Source organism: Lytechinus pictus, chromosome 9, assembly GCF_037042905.1.
Source record: "Lytechinus pictus isolate F3 Inbred chromosome 9, Lp3.0, whole genome shotgun sequence".
NCBI lineage: Eukaryota > Metazoa > Echinodermata > Echinoidea > Temnopleuroida > Toxopneustidae > Lytechinus > Lytechinus pictus.
Genome location: NC_087253.1, coordinates 5864678 through 5886466, shown reverse-complemented (window position 1 = coordinate 5886466; position 21789 = coordinate 5864678). Strand labels below are relative to the sequence as shown.

Here is a 21789-nt window from a genome sequence, read left to right as displayed (position 1 = left end):
GAAAATTGTTGATTTGAATCGATAGAGAAAAATCAAACAAACATAACGCTGCAAATTTCATCGAAATCGGATGTGAAATAAGAAAGTTATGACATTTTAAAGTTTCGCTTATTTTTGACAAAAGAGTTAAATGCACAATTCAGCGATATGCAAATGAGAGAGTCAATGATGTCCATCACTCACTATTTCTTTTGTTTCTTATTGTTTGAATAATACAATATTTCAATTTTTACAAATTTGACAATAAGGACCAACTTAAATTAACCATAAACTGTTAAAATAATGGTAATTCCACATGTTCAGGGAGAAATAAAACTTTGTTTGACTTGACAAGGAGGAGAATATTAGAATATTTCATATTTCATATAATAAAATACAAAAGAAATAGTGAGTGGGTGATGTCATCAGTCTCCTCATTTGCATACTGACCAGGATGTGCATATAACTGTTTTGTGAAATTAAGCGAAACTTTAAAATGTCATAACTTTCTTATTTTACATCCGATTTTGATGAAATTTTCAGTGTTTTGCTTGTTGGATTTTTCTCCTTTTTTCAAATAAACTTTTTGTTGGGGTGGACTTGTCCTTTAAGCAGTTGAGCCAACAGATGGCGTGATTCCTTGGCCAATTTGAAACCCAGCATGCCATGGAAGTGTGGTCTGGGGTTAAACCGACATATCAGAATAATAATAATTATTATTATTATTATTCAATAATTATTTAAGTTAGGCGACCAGACATCGTTCTCTTAAAGAAGAAGGATAAGGAATGTCTTATCGTAGATATTTCGATTCCAGGAGACTGCAGAGCTTGGCGTAAAGAGGAGGAAAAGATACAGAAGTATAACAATCTGGCATGGGAGCTGAGAAGGATATGGAAGGTGAAGACGAAGGTGGTACCAATAGTCATCGGAGCCTTAGGAACTGTGACAAGACACAGAAGCTTTCTGGCTGTTCTAGGAGTCGAGGTGTCCTTTGAAACGATACAGAAGGCAAGCTTGCTAGGAACAGCTCATATCCTACGGAAGGACTTGAATTGGAAAGAAAAGTGAATGAAAAAAGGCCCCATTTGATAGAATATAGAACAATAACCCTAAATTTCTGGAAGAAGTCCGGTTGCTGTTTAATATACCAACATAACATCATGTTGTGGACAAGAGATAATAATAATAATACTATAGGATTTGTATAGCGAACATAGGGAAGAGCGGGGCTAATCCGCCCCCGGGGCAAGTCCGCCCACCACGTGATTTCCACTTTTCTGTGATGGATGTAGGCTTTATTGATGATGTATTAAATGTTACCATGGTAACCCTGACCCAAGGTAGCAACATACCTTGGCAAAAGCTCATCTGCTCGGAATTCCAGAAGAATACGGCAACTCGTCCGTTTCGAGGCCATAGTTTATTTTGAATAAACTAAAATATTTTTTTCCCGATCACATATTAAAAACATTATATTCTACACTTGTTTTATTCCATATGAATTATGGAATATTGGAATATTGGCCTGGGGTAATTGCAATACAACCTTAATTGATAAAATATTTACGATACAAAAACGAGCAATTAGGGTGGTTAATCAAGTTGGTTTTTATTCCCATACAAACCCATTATTTTTCCAAAATAAAGTACTCAAAATTTCTGATATATATGCATTTCAAGTTGGTATATTTATGTTTCAGCTTTCAAGAGGTGAATTGCCTGATACATTTGTTTCTATATTTCAAAGGAACAATCGAATCCACACATATCCCACCCGGCTAAGTGACTCCTATCACATTCCGCGTACTCGCACTCTCCTTGCTCAAAGGACAATTGCTTTCGAAGGGCCCAGGTTTTGGAACGATCTTCCCGATGATATGGTACATAGTGCCTCACTTAATATATTAAAACGTAAATTGAAAGCGATGCTTATCAATTCTTATAATTTCCTTTTGTAAACTTTTATATTCATGTACTTTTTTAATACGCTCTGGCCGAGTAATGAGTAATAAATAATAGTCATAGAGTGGCGGACTCTTTTTTATTTTCATTTTTTATTTTTTTTGTATTCCTTACACAATCGTCACATTTTGGCATTCTTTGTTATAATCAATTTACTTACCTGTCCTCTCCTCATTAAGACCGATTTTTTTTTTCTGGATCCTGCAGACTTAACAAGCCTTGCTTTTTATGCAGGTTCCCTCATATTTCACTCTTTTAAATTGTCTTCAATTCCAAATCGCTATTTTCTTTAATTTGAATTAATTGTTATGCCTTGTCTGATTTGTATTCTCATAAGTTTTCTGATATTGTTTCATAATTTTGTGTGTACTTGTGAAATATGTAAAATAAAGTCAAATCAAATCTAATAGTTTAAAATATAATTTTTTTCAAATTTCTTGTATTTTTTAATAGGCATTCATGTATGCAGTTATAATGTATTTTTTAGAAAGGTGTGATATTTGCTTACTGAAAGATGCCTTTGATACTTCAAAATATGTTGTACATTTTGCTAAAAACAAGAGAAAAGAAAATGACTGCCCGGGGGTAGTTCGCTCCTTCTGCGACGGGGCAGGCCCGCCCCACTTTTCATTAACATTTTTGTCCGACAAGTTGTTGGGCCTCCTTGCTTTTTGATTGGCTCACAAGCACAGCCTCTAGGGTAACTGTCGGATAAAATATTATATATTACGGTCCAAAAAAAACATACAAGTCCTTGCATTAAGCGATTCCTTGATCAACCATCCATTGTTTGACGAAAGTTTCAGTACGTCTGACAACGAGGCGGACAATGAGCACACGGACGAGATCGACCGCGATCCTTTTCGCTTTGGTGAGAGTCTGCAATCGATGATCTAGTCATTCGCAATCCAGTCTCTCTACCACGCCGACCACCAAATCATTCATGGCCATCGCCCGCCATTTCGCCGTCTCCAACACGTCCTCGTCGTGGGCGACGACGCCGGCAGCCCCGTAATCCATGGTCAGCAGATCCGTGATCAAGGATAACCCCAGTGCTCGCATCCCACAATGCCTTGCAGCCACCACTTCCGGTACTATGCTCATTCCTGAATGTTGGAATAAAAGGTCATTATATCACGGTTTACCATGTTTATACAGTATCATGACAACAACCAGAGCAGCACTAATACGTATGTAACTATGTATAGACAGATTAAATGGCATATCTCCACTTTTTAATATTCTGGTAATTAACCATTCTTCCTCGCGAAAGAAAAAAATATCAAAATTCTCTTATCAAGCTTATAATGATCCAATAAAAAAAACGTGAATAATGCGTGTTCGTCTTGGTAAAAATGGTTTGTTTATAACCTAAAAAGAATGGTGATATTTTGAATGAACTCGAAGAAGGAATGTAAAAGTAATGATAGCTTTCGCTTAGGACGATACTCAAAATCAATTGTAAAATAATTGTTTTTAGTACATTGTTTATATTCTCACGATTCATGTTAGAACTGTGCCCCTCTGTAATCAGCGAATTGTTATTTTGATAGGATACGGGGAAAAAACATATATTTGCCTTTATTGTGTGAGGGTTTGTTTGCGTAATTTTTTTGGTCAGGATTATCTAGTAAGATGACCAAGCCTACCAGGGGCGAATCCAGGATTTTCCAAAAAGGGGGGGGGGGCTAAATTTTTCGGAGGAAACTTTTGACAAGCCCCCCAAAAAAGGATTTCCACCACAAATTAAGGATATTTCGTAACCGAAAAAATTTGACAAGCCAAAAAAAAAAAAAAAGTCTTCAATTTAAAAAAAAAGGGGTACACCTCTGTTTTAATGGCATTTTTACATTACAAATTTAAAATTGGCTTCTCAAAGGGGGGGGGGGCCGCCCCCCCCCCCTTGAGAAGCAAAATTTAAATTTGGTTCTGGATCCGAGCCTGAAGTACTGAAGTCCCTTTTTAGTATACGTATGGCAAGTTCCCCCAAGTCTGCGCAGTCCCCCTTGTCTGCGCACACGCGTATCTGCGCGATTCTAGTAAAAGAAGATACGCAACGAGCACAAACTTTACACATGCAATACATAGACAGGTATTCATAAAACATTCCGACTCAAAATGGTGGGAAAATAATGAATTCAGGGCATTTCATATGACGGCCTCAAAATGCAGCCTTTCTCATCAAAATCCCCGAATCGTGTGCAAAGTGAATGAGTGCGCAGACATGGAGTATCATTTTTTTTTCAATCTGAAAATTACAGCCCGAGGTTTTTTCAAAAAAATCCTATATTTTCTTTCATTTTTTAATGAGAAATTTGGTACACTTACTCTTAATAATATAAGGAACATTATTAACTGAAAGATTTTGTGAAATAAGAAGAAATTCATGTTAAATCTTAACTCAAATTGTTAGGTGCGCAGACTTGGGGCCTACCATCATACTCTTTTGTTCGTACCCTTGTACATTCTCTCTCCTCTTTTTTACCAGTTTCTTTCTCTTTTCCTGCATATTTTTTTTTTTCATTTTCAGTAGCCCCACCCCGTTTTCCGGGCATTTTTCCTTTCCATCCCCCTTTTTTTTGTTTACTAACCTACGGCATCTCCTCCGAGAGAGCGAAGAAAACGAGCCTCAGCAGGAGTCGGGTAGGAGGGGCCCCCGACCATCAGGTAAACGCCCTGCTTGGTGAAGGGGGCAAGGCGGAGCTCTTCGGCGACCCTCAGAGCCGACATGCGCAGCTTCTCATCGTAGACCTTGTTCATATCGACGAACCGCGAACCGAACCTATAAACGATAAGGAAACAAGAAGAGTGGAGTCATGAATGAAAACAGTGGACTCGTTAATAAAATAGCGTGGATTACTACGGCAACAGGCGTCAATTTGGCGCACTGTAACAAAAGCGCGCATCAGCGTTGGACATTTTTTATACACGCACCCGATACGCACTAAATTAAGCGTATTTTATACAGGAAATCTGCATAAACCATGGACTCAACCGTGGGTTTCCACAACCACCTTTGTGAATTCGGGCCAATGACAAGCAAATGGTAGGTGAAGGAAGAGCGGCTTCTTAAATGTGATGTCCTTGTACGAGAAGACACTTTTAAGTGGCAAAAAGAGGAAAATTATAAAGAAAACATCAACCTGCATTTAAGGTAGCATTCACATGTAGATTCAACTATTTTCAAATAACTTCTTATTGAAATTGTATTTTCTTATAGTGTTCTTGTCCAACAATTTGCTTTTTAGTAAAAAAATATATATATCGAGAATAGAAGTGGGAAAAGGAAATGTGAGCCCGATAAGGGACTTGAACCCTTGACCATCAGATTAAAAGTCTGATGCTCTACCGACTGAGCTAACCGGGCTTCGTGGAAAACATTCTGATTACAAGATTGTTCACTGTTCAGGAAGAAATTATTCATTCCAGTCACATGTCATACTCATTTTGAATAAAAAATCATTTCAATAATGCTTTATGCTCCGTGAAAAAGACACGACTGGAAATAATATGAAGCTTGGTAGCTATTTCATCATGAACATGAAATGATGTGCGAGTTTACGTCTGTGTTATGAACCGACATAGCAACGCATCTGACTCATATTACATAACCCAGCGAACTAAGATTTTTTTGTCATTTTTTTTCATTCATCTAATCACCCGTTTCTTCTCATTTATAACCATAGCCTTTGGTTTACTACTAATATAAATTTACTTGATGAACGATGCGACTATTAAAGGGAGGTATGTGATGATAATAATAACAATAATAACACTAACAACAATAATAACAATAATAATAGGAACTGCATGCACTAGCCCCATGAGCGTCTCTGGACGGTGTGCGCGCTCAATAAGATATCACTATTATTATTATTTTTTTATTAATACTTATAGAGCGCTTTAGACAAATGTTTAAAAGCGCTGAGTACAAACAAGAAATATTCAAATAGAATCATATAATTCATAAATAAAGTACAAATTGACAAGAAAACGAAATTGAAAACACAACTATAGGTGCTGAGTCTTGAAAAGGTGTGTATTGAGTCGCTTCTTGAAGGTGTCAGTGTTTGGAGCATCGTGAATATTATTTTATTTGTATGGGACCTGAACCCTTTGCCCTCAGATTAAAAGTCTGATGCTCTAACCGGGCTACGCCATGATGTTTTTAAAGTAAAAAGCATTTTTTGTTATTTATTTTAATTTGAAATTAATCCGATGACTCGATCTTCGATCCAATGAAAGTGTCATCAACATATGCACTTGCTTATTAAACAAAAAAATTCAAAAAGCTTTTAAGATCGCAGTTTTTCTTTTCTAAAGGGGCGTTCAAACCTACATGTATTATTAGCGTTGTTTTCGCAATCAGTTCGCAGACGCTTTATATGACGCAGATAATCTATTTTTTTCCTCAAAAGCCCTATAACACACCTAATCAACCTTTGTCAAAAATCGCTGATCATAAAAAGCAGTTTCGTATGGAATTCTGGGTAAACGACATAATTTGCAATTTTCGCCTGGTCCGAATCTTCGGACGATCTGCTGCCCTGGTCGAACTTACGACCAAATGGAAAAAAAAATAACTCTCAGCTGTCCTTTGTGATTTGACTTGCATTTCCAACGTATTGGTGCTTTGTATAAAGTGTCTGCATAGTGGTTATGAAAATACGCCAGTAGGCCTATGTATGAAACGCGTCATGGTGCACTGCAAAAACTCCGGTGTTGATTTAACACCAGCCCGGAATATATATATGTCCACACCAGAGAAGTGTTAAACAACACCAGTATCGTTTTGGTCTAACACCAGAAAGGTGTTTATACAACACCAATTATAGTATTAAAACAGCATCGGTTTGATTCCAAACTGGTGTTCAATACTTTTCTGGTGTGGACATACATAGATTCCGGGCTGGTGTTAAATCAACACCGGAGGTTTTGCAGTGTGTAAGTTTCAATTCACTTCACCCATGTTACCAAAACTTGGGGGGAAACAGAATCAATTGGCCTATCTCTTGTTTCCCACAAAAAATACATTCAGCCACGCATGGTGTTAGTTGCACATGCAAGGTATCAATATAAAGATCATGGGCTCGTAACACAAAGCTTGATAGCAATCATCGCAGGATGATATCTTTACGATTGATTGCATTGAGTGCAATGTACGACTGACCTCTAACCCTTGTGCTACGGAGCCAGATGCGCGTTCGGTAAACACGATAAAGCTGTTCGTGAGTTACGAGCGAGTTCACGAGCGACTGGTGACCATTTATTACGGTAAATGGTACACACCATGTCTACACCGGTGGTTGATCTAGTTTCCAAGAAATGGTTACCAGCCGTTTGTGCAGTCTTTCGTTACAGACGAATAGCTAAAGCACCCACAAGGACTTGCTCTTTTTAAATCCGGTAAATGAAAATTGTAACATTCAAAAAATTTGTAGCCATCTAGATTCAGATAAACCTTTATTTTACCATGTTTAAAACGCACTGTGATTTCGTTTTCGCATCATACCGGTTACAAATTTAAAACCTGGGTCCCCTTACACAAAGGCTAGGGAGTAATCGGACGCTTGATTTTCAATCGGGTAATAAATCGTAGGAGGTCATCCGAACCGTCGTATCACACATACGACGGTGCAAACCCAAATCAGAGAAAATCGACTTCAAACGTTACTATAATTTTCACACTTTAGTTCCCCAGCTATACAACATTGCTTGAAAAATACATGGTTGGAAAGATCAAGAAAATTGCTTGACATTGGTATCTTCATTTTTACACAAAAGTAAGGATCCGAGAAAATATTGCAAAAGAGCTGCATGCTTGTAATTTCAGTTTGAGCGACATTGATTTTCCCTGTACAAAAACGCCATAGGGTAAAAGCGATACGACGTTTTGACTGACTGCGATTTCAATGCGTGCGATCAGTCAAAATGTCGTATTGCTTTTCACGTGCAAAGTCAATGCAGTGCCAAGTGCCGATACGACGGTTTGGTTGACCGCGCGCATTGAAATCGCGGTCAGTCAAAACATCGTATCGCTCTGTTACAGTACACGTTTCCAATGGGATTTGCGCATTTTATTAAAAACTTGTATGGCATCGCCGTGAAAATCCTCTCATATTTCAGAAAGTAAAATAAATTTAGTTATAAATAGGGTAGGACTTGTACTTTCATTTTCTGCAAAGATCTTAAAATCGATTGCCCAGAAAAATATCTTTACCAACTTACATTACCCAACACAGTGGAAAGTATGTTGCCCAACATTTCAAGTGTGTATATAAAAAATCAAAAATAGAAAAATGAATAAAAGATAAATAAATAAATGAATAAATAAATTATAAAAAATATTCCTAAGCCCGACTGAGCTAACCGGGCTGAGAATAAACAACCAAAAAACGCAATACATGGTTACGGTGAAAATCTTCCGTTATTTGCACATCCTGTTTATTATGTTAATGATAATGTTAATTATTAATGGTATTTAATTCATGGAGGAATAGTAGAAACAGACTATTAATCGTTTATCTCGATATCAATGAAATACAAGTGGGATTTAATCCGGATAGTGTTGAAATGTCTGAAAAGCCACGAGCAATGACATTAAAAGTGTAATACAGTGTAAGTCAATCATGCCTTCGGATTCGGCCTAGCATAATCATAATCACTATCACCATCTTCACCATCTTAGGAAGAAGAAAAAGAAAAAGTAGAAGGTAGAGAAAAAACGTAGATGAAGAAAGACGAATAAGAAGAAGATGATGATGATGATGAAGAAGAATGGAAAAAAAAGAAGGAGGAGAAAGTCGAAAAAGAACATGAAGAAGAGGAAGAAGATAGTGACGATGATGATGAAGAAGACGAAGGAAAAAGAAGGAGGAAAACGACAAACAACAACAGGAAGAAGAAGATAAACAACAAAAACACAAGGGGACATTTCGCGTAGATATACTATACTAATTTTACCATCATTGTCAGTAACTACTGTGAAAACCTTCATTCGGATTGGCTGCTGAGGAATGTTACCATATTATTTGCCAAATTGGTAGAGTTAAATACCTGTGGCTCTTTATGAAACAGGCACAAAGAAAAGAACAAGAAGAACCTAACCAACCTTTCATCGTTTTTGCCATCGAGTGGGTTTGTCCCTGCGAGGGATGGGATGCCGACGTGGTCGATGTTGACCATGATGTCGCCGAGGTTGAACACGGGGTTGAGAGCACCGCTCGCACTCGTCACGATCACCGTATCAACTCCCATCACCTTCATGACACGGATAGGGGATGCAACCTAGTGAGGAGAGAATGGATAGACAAAGATTAAGACAGAGTGTGTGAGTGGGTGGGGGTGAGTGAGTGGGTAGGTGGAGAACAGGGGAGCGTGTGAGAGTGAGTGGGTGCATTGATTGTATGAGTGAATTCGTGAGTGAGGGTGTGGGTGATAGAGTGAGTTGGTGAGTATGTGATTGATTGATTGATGGTTGATTGATTGATTGATTAAGTGGGTATGTGAATGTGGAACCGGTTTAGCTGATGTGAGTGGGTGGGGGTGAGAGGGTGGGTTACATGTAGGTTGAAGATAGGGGATAGTGGGTGAGTGAGTTATTGCATGAGTGAATTCGTGAGTGAGGGTGTGGGTGATAGAGTGAGTTGGTAAGTATGTGATTGATTGATTGATTAAGTGGGTATGTGAATGTGGAACCGGTTTAGCTGATGTGAGAGGGTGGGTTACATGTAGGTTGAAGATAGGGGATAGTGGGTGAGTGAGTTATTGCATAAGTGAATTCGTGAGTGAGGGTGTGGGTGATAGAGTGAGTTGGTAAGTATGTGATTGATTGATTGTTTAATTGATTGATTGATTGTTTGATTGATGGTTGATTGACTAATTGATTAATTGATTGATGGATTGATTGATTGATTGATTGATTGATTGATTGATTGATTGATTGATTGATTGATTGATTGATTGATTGATGGTCGATTGATTGATTGGTTGATTGGTTGATTGACTGACTGATTGACTGATTGATTGATTGATTGATTGACTGACTGATTGATTGACTGATTGATTGACTGATTGATTGATTGATTGATTGATTGATTGATTGATTGATTGATTGATTGATTGATTGGTTGATTTGATTGACTGACTGATTGATTGATTGATTGACTGATTTATTGATTGACTGACTGATTGATTGATTGACTGATTCATTGATTGATTGACTGACTGATTGATTGATTGATGGATGGATTGATTGATTGATTGATTGATTAGGTGAATGTGGTGGCGGTTTAGCTGATGTGAGTGGGTGGGGGTGAGTGGGTGGGTAACATGTATTCAAAACAAAAAAATATAGGTTGAAGATAGGGGAAAGTGGGTGAGTGATTGATTGATTGCATGAGTGAATTCGTGAGAGAGGGTGTGGGTGAAAGAGTGAGTTGGTGAGGATGTGATTGGGTGAGTGGGTACTGTGGTGGCGGGTTAGCTGATGAGTAACTGAGTGATTGGGTGAGTATGAGTGGATGAGAAAGTAATTGAGTGCGAAATTGGGTGGGTAGATGGGTGATTGATTGAGTCGGTGAGTGAATGAGTGGGCGATGCAGTTGGTGAGTGATCGATTGATTCGTTAGGGCGTGATGGGTAAGAGGGTGAGTTGATAGGTGGGTGGGTGAGTGTGGAATTTAGTAGGGTTTTGAATGGATGAGTCATCCGGATATAGTGTGAGAGTGGATGAGGAAGTGAGATATTGAGTGAGCATCAGTGAGTGGTGAGTAAATGAGTGAGAGAGTGAGAGAGTGAATGAGTGAGTAGGTGGATGGATGAGTGAGTGAGTGAGAATATGGTGGATGGGGGAATGAGGGACGTACTCACCTCATTATGGATATAGGAATGAATGAATGAAATAAATAAATTAATGAACGAACGAATTGATGGATGGATGAATGAATTGATGAATGAATGAATGATCAAGTGCATGAATGATTGTACTGAAGTACTGAATGGAAATAAATATTTAACACGTTTGAAATTCGAGAATTAAGTACGATTTTATGAGCTGAATGAGTCAACTCGCCCTTTTTTGCATGAGAAATATTATCTAAAAAAACTAGATCATATACCAAATGCATTGTCGAGAAACTAATTCCAGAATAATTAATCGTATTGCTTTATTTTTAAGTGACGCGGTATACGATAGTTTGTAGCCGGTATTTTGAATTGGGTTTAAACATTTTATCAATCATGCGTCGAAGAAAGACAACATTAGGAACTGAATTCCCCTCTCACCTTCCATGCTGGACACCCCTCGTATAAATGGAATGGTCCTCGCATCATCACCACTGTCTTTCCTTTTAGAGTTCCAAAGCAAAACTCACCCTTTTGCTCTTCGACTTTGAAGGTGAGAAAGGAGAGAGAAAGAGTATCAAGTGATCAATGTCCATTTTACATTTTATTTTATTCATACCATACACTTTAAAGGTATTGTTTAACTTTGTGAGCAGCCGATTAAAAAAATTCTCAAACCAAGATGAAACATGTGTACAAGTGCATATATTAGAACTAATAAACCCTGAAAACAACCATTATTGAGAATGAAAAGCTAAAACTACAAGGCAAACCCCGATTTTGTAAATAGGCGTCTTATAGACGCCTAAATAGTACACATAAGTGTATGGGATGAAATTAAGATGGTGTTTTCGGTCACTTTATATTTCAATTTTTGAAGCACTAAATAATTATTTTTGAACGCAATTTTTTCTGGGCTTCATTTTTGTAACATATCACAGACACAGGTGACAAGTGTGACCTTCTAGCTCAGATTTTTTATCAATCACTTTAAGTTAGTTCATGTCTATCCCTCCTCTTCTTTCTAAATCCACTTCTTTTCATTTCATTTCTTCGTATTCTCTTTCATCCTTTTCTGATATTACTTCTTTTTTTATTCTGTTTTTTCTTCGTCCTCTTCTTCTTCTTCATCTTTCTATTTTTTCTTATTCTTCTTTTTTTTCTTATGTTCTTTTTCCTTCTTCTTCTTCGCATTCTTCTTCTGTTTTCTCTACTGCCAGTACTACTTCTACTACTACTACGCCACAACCATCACCACTACTGCTGCCACTACTGTAATAGAAGTAGAATAAGAAGAAGTATGTTCTATAGTGTAGTTAGTACTTAGTAGAGGTATTTAGGAGAAGTAGTAGTAGCAGAAGCAGCAGCACTAGTAGCAGTAGTAAAAGTAGTAGTAGTACTAGTAGTGGTAGTAGTAGTGGTGGTGGTGGTGGTGGTGGTGGTAGTAGTCAGGGGCGGATCCAGCCTTCGCCAATGGGGGGGGGGCCGGAATTTTTTTTCAGCCACATTTTCCCCGATCGGCCGCTCGAAGTTGATTTTTGTTTGTTTCTTTGAAGGGGTCGTCCTAATAGTTACTTTTAAGCTTTATAATATATATATATATATATATAATATCATAAGCCTTATTAAAAAAGTGCGAGCGCGAAGCGCGAGCTTTTTGTTTATTTTATGTATTTTGTCTTCAAATTTAAACATTTTGGGCAATGTTTATGATCCTAAACGAGATGTGTATCCAACTAAATAATTACTGCGAGCGCGAAGCGCGAGCAGGAATTTTTAATATACGTTTTGATCTGATAAAAAGGGATCTGTTAACGGCAGCTTGTTGGCTTTGAAGACGTTACATACTCAACTATCAAATAATGCGAGCGCGAAGCGCGAGCTGAAAAAATCGAATTTTTTCCTGAAGAATGGAAAATTATAAGTATATAATTGAAATAATTGAAATGAGTGCGAAGCGCGAGCGAAAAAAATGAGATTTAAGCCTAAAAATGGGACAGTCTATTCATATTTTGTAAATCATGAAAAGGATGAGTAATTGGAAATCTTCCTACATTAATAATGCGAGCGCAAAGCGCGAGCAGAAATTTTTTTAATACATTTTTAATATACGTTTTGATCTGATAAAAAATGCTGAAAATGTTGACATTTCTACCTGAAGAATGGAAATTAGATCAGTATATAACTAAACAATTGATGCGAGCGCGAAGCGCGAGCAGAAAAATTCTGGACACTCTATTCATGTTTTGTAATTCATGAAAAGGATGAGTAATTGGAAATTTTCCTACATTAATAATGCGAACGCAAAGCACGATCAGACAATTTTTGATATCATGATCTGAAACTGGATGATTTAAATAGAGAACAAGCTGCGTATCTGAATAAACATGCGCCCGTGTGTTTCAGTTTTCGACCTAGAATTTGGGTATCCTAAATACCTTTCTAATCATGAAAATCAAATAAGCGAGCGCAAAGCGCGAGCTAAAAATACATGATATTCTGATCTGAAATTGCGAGGTAGATATGGATCACAGTTAAAAAAGAGCTGATATGTTTCATTATTATTACTTTGAGTTTTGACATAGGACTGGGATAAGGACATTATGTCATCTAAGGACATTATGTCATCATATGAAAATGATGACTATTTTCCTATTCTCTTCCAAAGCATGAGGGCGCGAAATCTGTTAATATCATGGCCTGAAAACTGCACTTAAAGCACTTTTGTAATTATGAATAAGATGCATGAGTTAATATCTTTCAACAATCAATGCGAGCGCAAATCGCGAGCGGAAATTTTTCATAAACTTTCATGAAATGGGGATTTTAAGTAGTTTGTTTTAGAATTAATATTAAGATATACATAACTCACCAATCAAAATGCGAGCGTGCAGCGTTAGCTGATACGTTTTGACAATCTGACCTGAATAGGGATATTTTGATAACTTTATGGAATACAGGAAAATAATAGGTACCGAACAAATCAAATTTTGCGAGCGCGAGCAGAAAATGTTAATATTCAGACCATAAAACGGAAATTTTTACAGAGCACTTTTTAAAAATAAATTTGTAAATCAAACAAATAATGAAAGTTCAATTTCCGAGCTGAAACATGTTTTGTATATTGACTTTAAAATTTGATATTTTAAGATCCATATTGAGCAAAATATGTAAATCACATAAAATGCAATGCGAGCGCGAAGCGCGAGCAAAAATTTTATATCCCGATATAAAAGATTGTTAAAATCATTTTCCAAGTGTTCCCCTCATCTTATTTTATTCACTCGTCTTCCTCCGCTTATGTTTCCCCTTCTTTTTTTTCTTCTCACTTTTCCCTTCTTTTTTTTTCCTTCCCCTTTTTTTTATTTTTTACGCTCCGCCAATAGGGGGGCCCGGGCCCCCCTGGATCCGCCTATGGTAGTAGTAGTGGTGGTGGTGGTGGTAGTAGTAGTGGTGGTGGTAGTAGTAGTAGCAGTAGTAGTAGTAGCCAGTTAGCATGGTTAGTAGTAGTGAGTAGAGCAAGTAATAAAAGTTTAGTAAAGTTTTGACAGGATAATATCAGTTTAGCATAACGAGTGACAGAGATATTACTGAGAAACCTAATCATTATCGTCATCACTATCGTCGTCGTCATCATTTATAGGTTAATCACTATTATATATTCACCTGTACAGGCTGGAAACTTTGGCACCTTCTCAAATGGGACGTTGTAGCGTTCCTCCAGCTTGTTGGCAAGATCAATCAAGCCAGACCCGCATATGATACCAATACTCGGACGGTGTGGTTGCCTTGACAACAGACACTCGGCCATCCCCTCGTAGTCTTCGTAAGTAAACCTGACAAAATCATCAGTAATTTTTTTTAAAGAGAGAATAATAGATAAGATTATAAACTCATGATTCATGATGATGAATATATTAAAATGTACTATATTGCCCACGGTGTACTTTAAAGAAATATCATAAATATACACTGGAAAAACACCGGTGTTGATTTAACCATAGAGCTAGCTCCATGATTTAACACCAGCCCGGAAGCTATATATGTCCACACCAGGGACCTGGGAACGATTTTTTCAGTGGGGGTGCTGAAATCTCTCCTCAGAGGTGGGGGGGGGGGGGGACAGACACAATTGAGTTTTCCATAATTACACACACACACACACATTAACCACACACACACACCCACACACACACATATATATATATATGTGTGTTTGTGTAATATCGTTATATATATATATATATATATATATATATATATATATATATATGCTATATATATATATACATATAATTGACAGTCACTTCTTAGCTTTCTTCTTAAAAAAGAACATGAATATATAATAAGATAATTCGAGCGCGAAGTGCGAGCTATTTTTTTGTAGAAATTTCATGTATTTTGTCCTGAAAATTGAACATTTTGAGCAATGTTTGTGGTCCAAGATGCGTATGTAACAATTTATGTAATAATAATTGTGAGCGCGATCAGCGCGAGCAGATATTTTTTATATACGCTCTGGCCTGATCGAAATGGACGTGTTCTAAGGACTGTTTGCAGTTACCCATGAAGACGATACATATATCAGCAATCAAATAATGCGAGCGCGAAGCGCGAGCTGAAAAATTTGACATTCCGACCTAAATACTGGACATTCTAAGCACGTTTTTTAAATTATGAACAGGATAGGTATATATACAATTGATGCGAGCGCGAAGCGCGAGCGGAAACAAAATTGAGATTTTAGACCAAAAAACGAGAGATTCTAAGTACTTTTCTGATCATGATGAGGATAGGTATAAAACTATACAATTGATGCGAGCGCGAAGCGCGAGCAGAAATAAAAATGAGATTTCAAACCTAAAAACGAGACATCTTATGCACTTTTCTAATCATGAACAGGATAGGTATATAACTATACAATTGATGCGAGCGCAAAGCGCGAGCGGAAACAAAGTTGAGATTTCAGACCTGAAAACGGGACATTCTATTCATGTTTTGTAAATCAAGAAAATTATGGGTAATTGGATAAATTCTTAAATTAATAATGTGAGCGCGAAGCGCGTGCAGAAATTGTTTTATATTCTGATCTGAAACTCCACACTGAATGTAACATGGTTTGAACAGATAAAGAAAACTCAGACGAACATAAGAATAAAGATTTGATCAAAATCAGACAAGGAATATCACAGTTATTACATTTTAAAGATTAGCATTATTCCCCACTTGTTCTTTTGTATTTTATTATATAAAATTAGGTTTATTCAATATTTTCTTTTCAAGAACCAAAACAGTTGAATTGACAACTGATTTAGTCCATTAAATATTCTTTGTTGCAACTTATTTCATTATCAGGGAGACATATCATTCATTCTGGTATGAAAAAAATGAAACAATTTTGATTCCACAAGGAATCAATTAAGTCTTATTTATTAAAGGAAACCTTCAATAACAAGCTTTGCTTTCCAGAAGGTTCCTATTTCATTTCAAAATGTTATATTATATTTTGCTTTACTTTGTAACTTTGTTGAAATTTTGGAATGAATAAATTCGTTGTCAATCAATCAATCAACAGCTAGAATAGTGGGGATGTGACAGCATCAGCCCACCTATTAATTATTCATGACGACATGCATATCACCATTTTCATAAAATATTACTAAACTTTAGAATTAAATAACTTAACTAATCGTTATCAGATTTTGATAAAATTTATTTATTTTGATAAAATGTATTTGATATAAATATTTTCAGCCCGGAGTATCCCCCCAAAATCAAGCTGCATATCTGAATAAACATGAGTGCGCGTATTTAGAGTTAGACCTAGCATCTGGGCATTCTAAATACATTTTTTTATTACACAAATCAATAATGCGAGCGCGAAGCGCGAGCAGAAAATATTTGATATTCCGATCTGAAAGAGGGTGAATTTAAACACTATTTCAAGTAATGTGTCGGAAAATTCTGAAGGGGGGGGGGGTCTACAAAACGTCGTTCATTTTTATTAAATTTCTGTCATTTATCATACCTACCACTAGATTTCCAGGAGGTGCGCTTCCTTATGGAAAATGGAACTTGATTGAGTCCCGGATTGAGTCGCGTTATAGGAGGGATGTTATTGGAATATGTGAAAGACTATGTAAATGATTTGCGATTGTCGGATGTGATAAGTATGTACATTATAACATATTTAAACAAATACAGGGGGGAACCTGATTTCGTGGGGGTGCTGTCTATGGAAAATAATACACGCAGCACCCCCAGCACCCCCGCTTCCCAGGTCCCTGGTCCAAACCAGAGAAGTGTAACACTACACCAGTTTTGTTTTGGTCTAGCACCAGATAGGTGTTTATACAACACCTATTAGTATTAAAACAGCATTGGTTTGATTCTAAACTGGTGTTGTTTCAATACTTCTCTGGTGTGGACATATAAAGATTCCGGCTGGTGTTAAATCAACACCTGAGTTTTGCAGTAAGCACAGCTCATATTAACCAATTCATTAGAATGGAAAATTCAATGATGTTGTTGCATTGGCAAAACAGTAGAACTTGCACGAATTTGATTTCGTGCATTTCCCGCTAATGTATTTATACCACCACCCCTTTCTCATCCTCTCTTCCTTTCTCTCCCTCTCATTATTGTACATGGCAACACACTGGTATATTTACATGTATTTTGCATATTTTTCCATTTGAGATTTAAATGTATCCATGATATACTTTGCTACATATTGATGATGCGTTTGTATTGTAAATATTTGCAATTCGGCTTTTGCAACAATGAAAGTATTTTAATAAACCTTTTGTAAATGAATTGACCTTTTCCCTCTCTTTCTCTCCATATCTCTCTTTTTTCTCTCTCCCTCACTCTATACGGTTTTTTTTTTCTGTATGTCCCTCTCCTCCTTTCTCTCAATCTCTCTGTCACACACACCCCACACACCCTCACCCCTACACCCCCTCCTCCACACACAACGTTCTCTCTATCTTTCTCATTTTGTTGTAGGGTACAGTCATATGAGCATGGACCTATCAACTACCAGTATCTCCGCATTAGGGTTTATTTCCAATTCGTCTAATGCCAACTCGTCTACTATCATTTGGCCTACCATCAGTTTGTCCACTATCCACATGGTCCAACTACCAATTCGTCCACTCGCCAGTTCGTCGAATAACCAGTTTGTTGGACTAAGTGTTAATTGTGTAAATGAATGAAAATGAAATGAGTATTAAACCAACTGGTTATGAGACGAAATTGTAACTAGACGAAGTGATCTTTTGACCAAATGGTTGTTACACGAAATTTTGATGGACGGAATGGCATGTGAGTGGACGAGCCAGCAGTAGACAAAATTGGCAATCCCGCGCCCCCCCCCCCCCCCCCCCCCCTCACACTGGTAGGGTAGCTCTATTGTTAGCAGTAACTTCATATGCCTTCATTATCATTCAGGTATATCCGAAATGAAACCAAAATTAAATAGAGCAATGAACTTACATGTTTTCCACGTTGTTATTCGTCATATTCACTCGTCCCAAATCAGACTCCAATCAACAGATGTAATGACCACCTCTGTGTATAGAGAGACCTACTGCTCGAAAACAGCTTGAATTACGAATGAGTTAAACTAAATAGGCCATGCAAGCCTCCCTTCAAAGTTGTCCGGCCTCTTGTCAAAATATGATTTTAAGAAAAAGCAGCTTACATACTAGAACTTATGGAGATATTTTTGTGAAAAAAGGATCCAGTGTACGCCAGACGATATGGATACAGAGTTCATTGACCCGCAACAACTGTGAATAACCTTCGCTTCTCGAGATTCCGTCAGTTCTACACTTGAAGAAACCTAGGATTCCTAACCGGTTATTTGATGATTTTTACGTCGTTTCGATCTCGAAGTTTTGACACGGTGTAGTTCAACCTCTAACGATACACCTCTATCAGTTCAATGACGCTGCTGGTAAATGCACTCCATTACTTTCATAGTGGTTTTCAGGACGGTCCTAGCATGGCCCTATAGCTATTTCTGCAGATTGAATTATAATGAAGAATTGTCGCAGCGTTTATCTACCTCGTATGATGATAGCAAACGGTTGTAGTCCAATTATAGGCTTCAATAATACTTTTAGTTAACGAATTTCGTTCCGGAACCCCAGGCCATGCAGTCGTTGGCAAATATATATACAACGGTTAGGAGTTTGGCTTATCATCATATTACGGTGGAGGGGTTTAAAGTTCAAGTCGCTTTTGACATCACTGTCAACAGTTTGTCACGTAGTCTAAGACTTGCAGACATTTTCTACATATATTTTGTGAATGTTATGTTATGACACTATTATACTGTCTTATAATACATAGGCCTATATTTATATGTATATTCATACATTCACATCCTTTGCTTAGGATTGTTACATTGAAAGCGTACGCAATTAAGGAGAAAACGAATAATATAGGGACAACGTTCTCATTAAATTTTCCTTGCTGACCTCACATATAGTCCATTTTTTCCGGTGGGAAAAGTTAACTACTACCGTGTTTACACTTAATCGGCATTTGGTTCAGAACCAAAAGCCGATGCAGAATCGGCTTTTGGTTTGAGTTTACACGTTGTTAAGGCTCGCGGTTCAGAACCGCGAGCCGATGCAAAAACCTGAAATGATACGCACACCAACAATATACTTCATAATAAAGACAACGCTGGATCAGTGCGCTAACAATTACGTCACAATGGTAAAGTAAATGAAATGCGCACAAATTGCCGATGCAGAATCGGCTTTCTGTTTACACCTAGTAAAAAAGCCGATTCTGCATCGGCTCGCGGTTCAGAACCTACTACTGTGGTGGTGCAAATTGTCGGTTCTGAACCGCGAGCCGATTCAAGTTACTCGCGTTTACACGCTATGAAAAAGCCGATGCTGCATCGGCTCGCGGTTCTGAACCGCGAGCCGATTCAAATGCCGATTAAGTGTAAACAGGGTATGTACGTTTACACCAACGAACGTAGAGGGCAGCAACACACAAGCGTGTTGCTCTAAGGAAGGTCAACTCCGCTCGAATTTTGTGACCACTCTAAAAAATAAGGTGGGGTTTTGGGAAATTTGTCGAGTTGATTTTTTTTTATTTGTTAATTTCAAATATTTTTTAATGAACAATTATTACTTTAATTTAAAAAAAAAATATTTAGCTTAAATAATCATGATTTTGACATTTTTCCTCATTCTGGAATATTAAGTCTATGACGAGGATACCTCATATCTCTTATTTTCTTCTGCTGAATTTCGCTGCACCACTAATAAATGCATAGACAACCACCGTAATAATCGAGGTCATTTTTCTGGCCTGGGTGCGCCGAGTCTGGGCCGGTCGCGCAGCTAGCTAGTGACGTTGATGATGCGCTGGGGCTTCAGGCGACTCATCATAGACCTTCTAGCAACATAGACAATGACGTCCAATTTGCCTAGTCTGATTTGAAGTGCAATTGCTTCAGGGCTGATGTTTATCAACGATGATTGTTCAAGGTTAGATTTCAAATTTTAAATGTCATTTGACTTTTAAGTCTATAAATCTGAAATAAAGGCGCTGTATCACCGAAATCCGGGTCTAAATTTCAACTCCGAGTCCGAGACCATGGCATGGACGGCGAAAAAAACAACCCACGCATCGGATGCATTGCATTGGCTGCGCGCTGCGCTGCAGCTGCACTGTGATGATGGGTTCAGCGAAGAGCTCAGAGAAAATAAGGTGGTCATATTCAATCCCGAAATGCTTTGCGAGTGGTCACAAAATCGTCTCGACGCAAATCACCTAATACAGCCGTCTGGTGAAATCGCTGATAACAACAATCACCGATTTGGTAATGATTTAGTTTCTAAAACTTATATTTGTAAAGTTTTAAATATCAACGTATGTTTTTAAATGTATGTATATTCTCCAACATAATTTTTTAATGTTATCTTTGATATCGTTGTAGTCATATTCTTTCATATTGTTTTCGTGATCGCTACTAATTTGTTGTTGTATTGGATCGGCGTATGATTTCGTTGGCATAAATGATAAAATATGCGCGTACCTCAGCTGCATGCGCGTATTGAGTTGACCTTCCTTAGAGCAACACGCTTGTCAAGGCCCTATATAAACAAGGTTGCGACAACAGGGGTCAAAGGTCAAATTTGAAGGATCTCGAATAGTTCCAACCGGGCCTTTTTGTCGACTGCTACCATTGGAAATGCGTGCAAAATTTTGAATCATTTTTTATAAATATATTGGAAATTGACGTTAGAAATTTATTTTTACGCTACACATTCATATCAATATATTAGCGACCACCTAAATTTATCAAATTTGTACGATCTTATAACAAAATACGTGTAATATCGTTGATTTGAAAAATGGCAACCGAGTTCGTCGCAAGCCGTAAATGCTCACTGCTGCTGGTAGCGAGCGGGACGCTGCACTTATTTCCCCCGGAACTGTCGGGCTGGATGTAAGGTTCTGCTGGTCCCCCACGGGTCGTTAGGAGACCGAGAGGTGAGATGTATGTGGTGCCATAAATTACTAGTTTCGTATCCTAAATTCTTATTGTAGATTTGTGCCGTTGTAAATTTAGCTGATTTTGATATCTCTTTTACCAGAGCGCTCAAAAACATGAATTGATTTGACTTTGAGCATCTTTGAAATTGAGACTTTGTCTTTGTGCTTTGCCTTTGTCGACCCTTTGTCTTTGACTTTGACTGAGTGGGCCCTTATTTATTTTTTTTCAATTTCTGATAACAGGCGGCACATATCATCAACTTGGTGGTCTTCCATGTGGCCCTGGCCCTATTAACAAAAAAAGAACAGCAAAAAATATTACTACTAAAAGTACTAGATCTAATACTAGGGCCAATATAGGCAAGTCTAAGAGTAAGAACAACTACAAGAAATAGATCTAGATATCGACTACATCATGCAGTGAGTTATATTAATATAAACATGACAAAATGTACAGGCAAAAAAGTGTAT

General features: G+C 37.5%; 1 protein-coding gene and 1 non-coding gene across 2 annotated transcripts; both read right to left on the bottom strand.

Annotated features, from left to right (window-relative positions):
• Window positions 1–1568: 1568 nt before the first annotated feature.
• LOC129284026 (purine nucleoside phosphorylase-like) lies at window positions 1569–19009 on the bottom strand. The gene is made up of 6 exons (XM_064104555.1): window positions 18286–19009; window positions 14455–14624; window positions 11230–11333; window positions 9056–9231; window positions 4536–4726; window positions 1569–3050 (listed from the first exon to the last, which is right to left on the bottom strand). Exons 1-6 carry the CDS (start codon window positions 18309–18311, stop codon window positions 2842–2844), a joined length of 876 nt encoding a protein of 291 aa, XP_063960625.1. The 5' UTR covers window positions 18312–19009; the 3' UTR covers window positions 1569–2841.
• On the bottom strand, window positions 5239–5311 carry TRNAK-UUU (transfer RNA lysine (anticodon UUU)). The gene has a single exon. It is a non-coding gene; the product is annotated as a tRNA-Lys (tRNA).
• Window positions 19010–21789: the final 2780 nt, after the last annotated feature.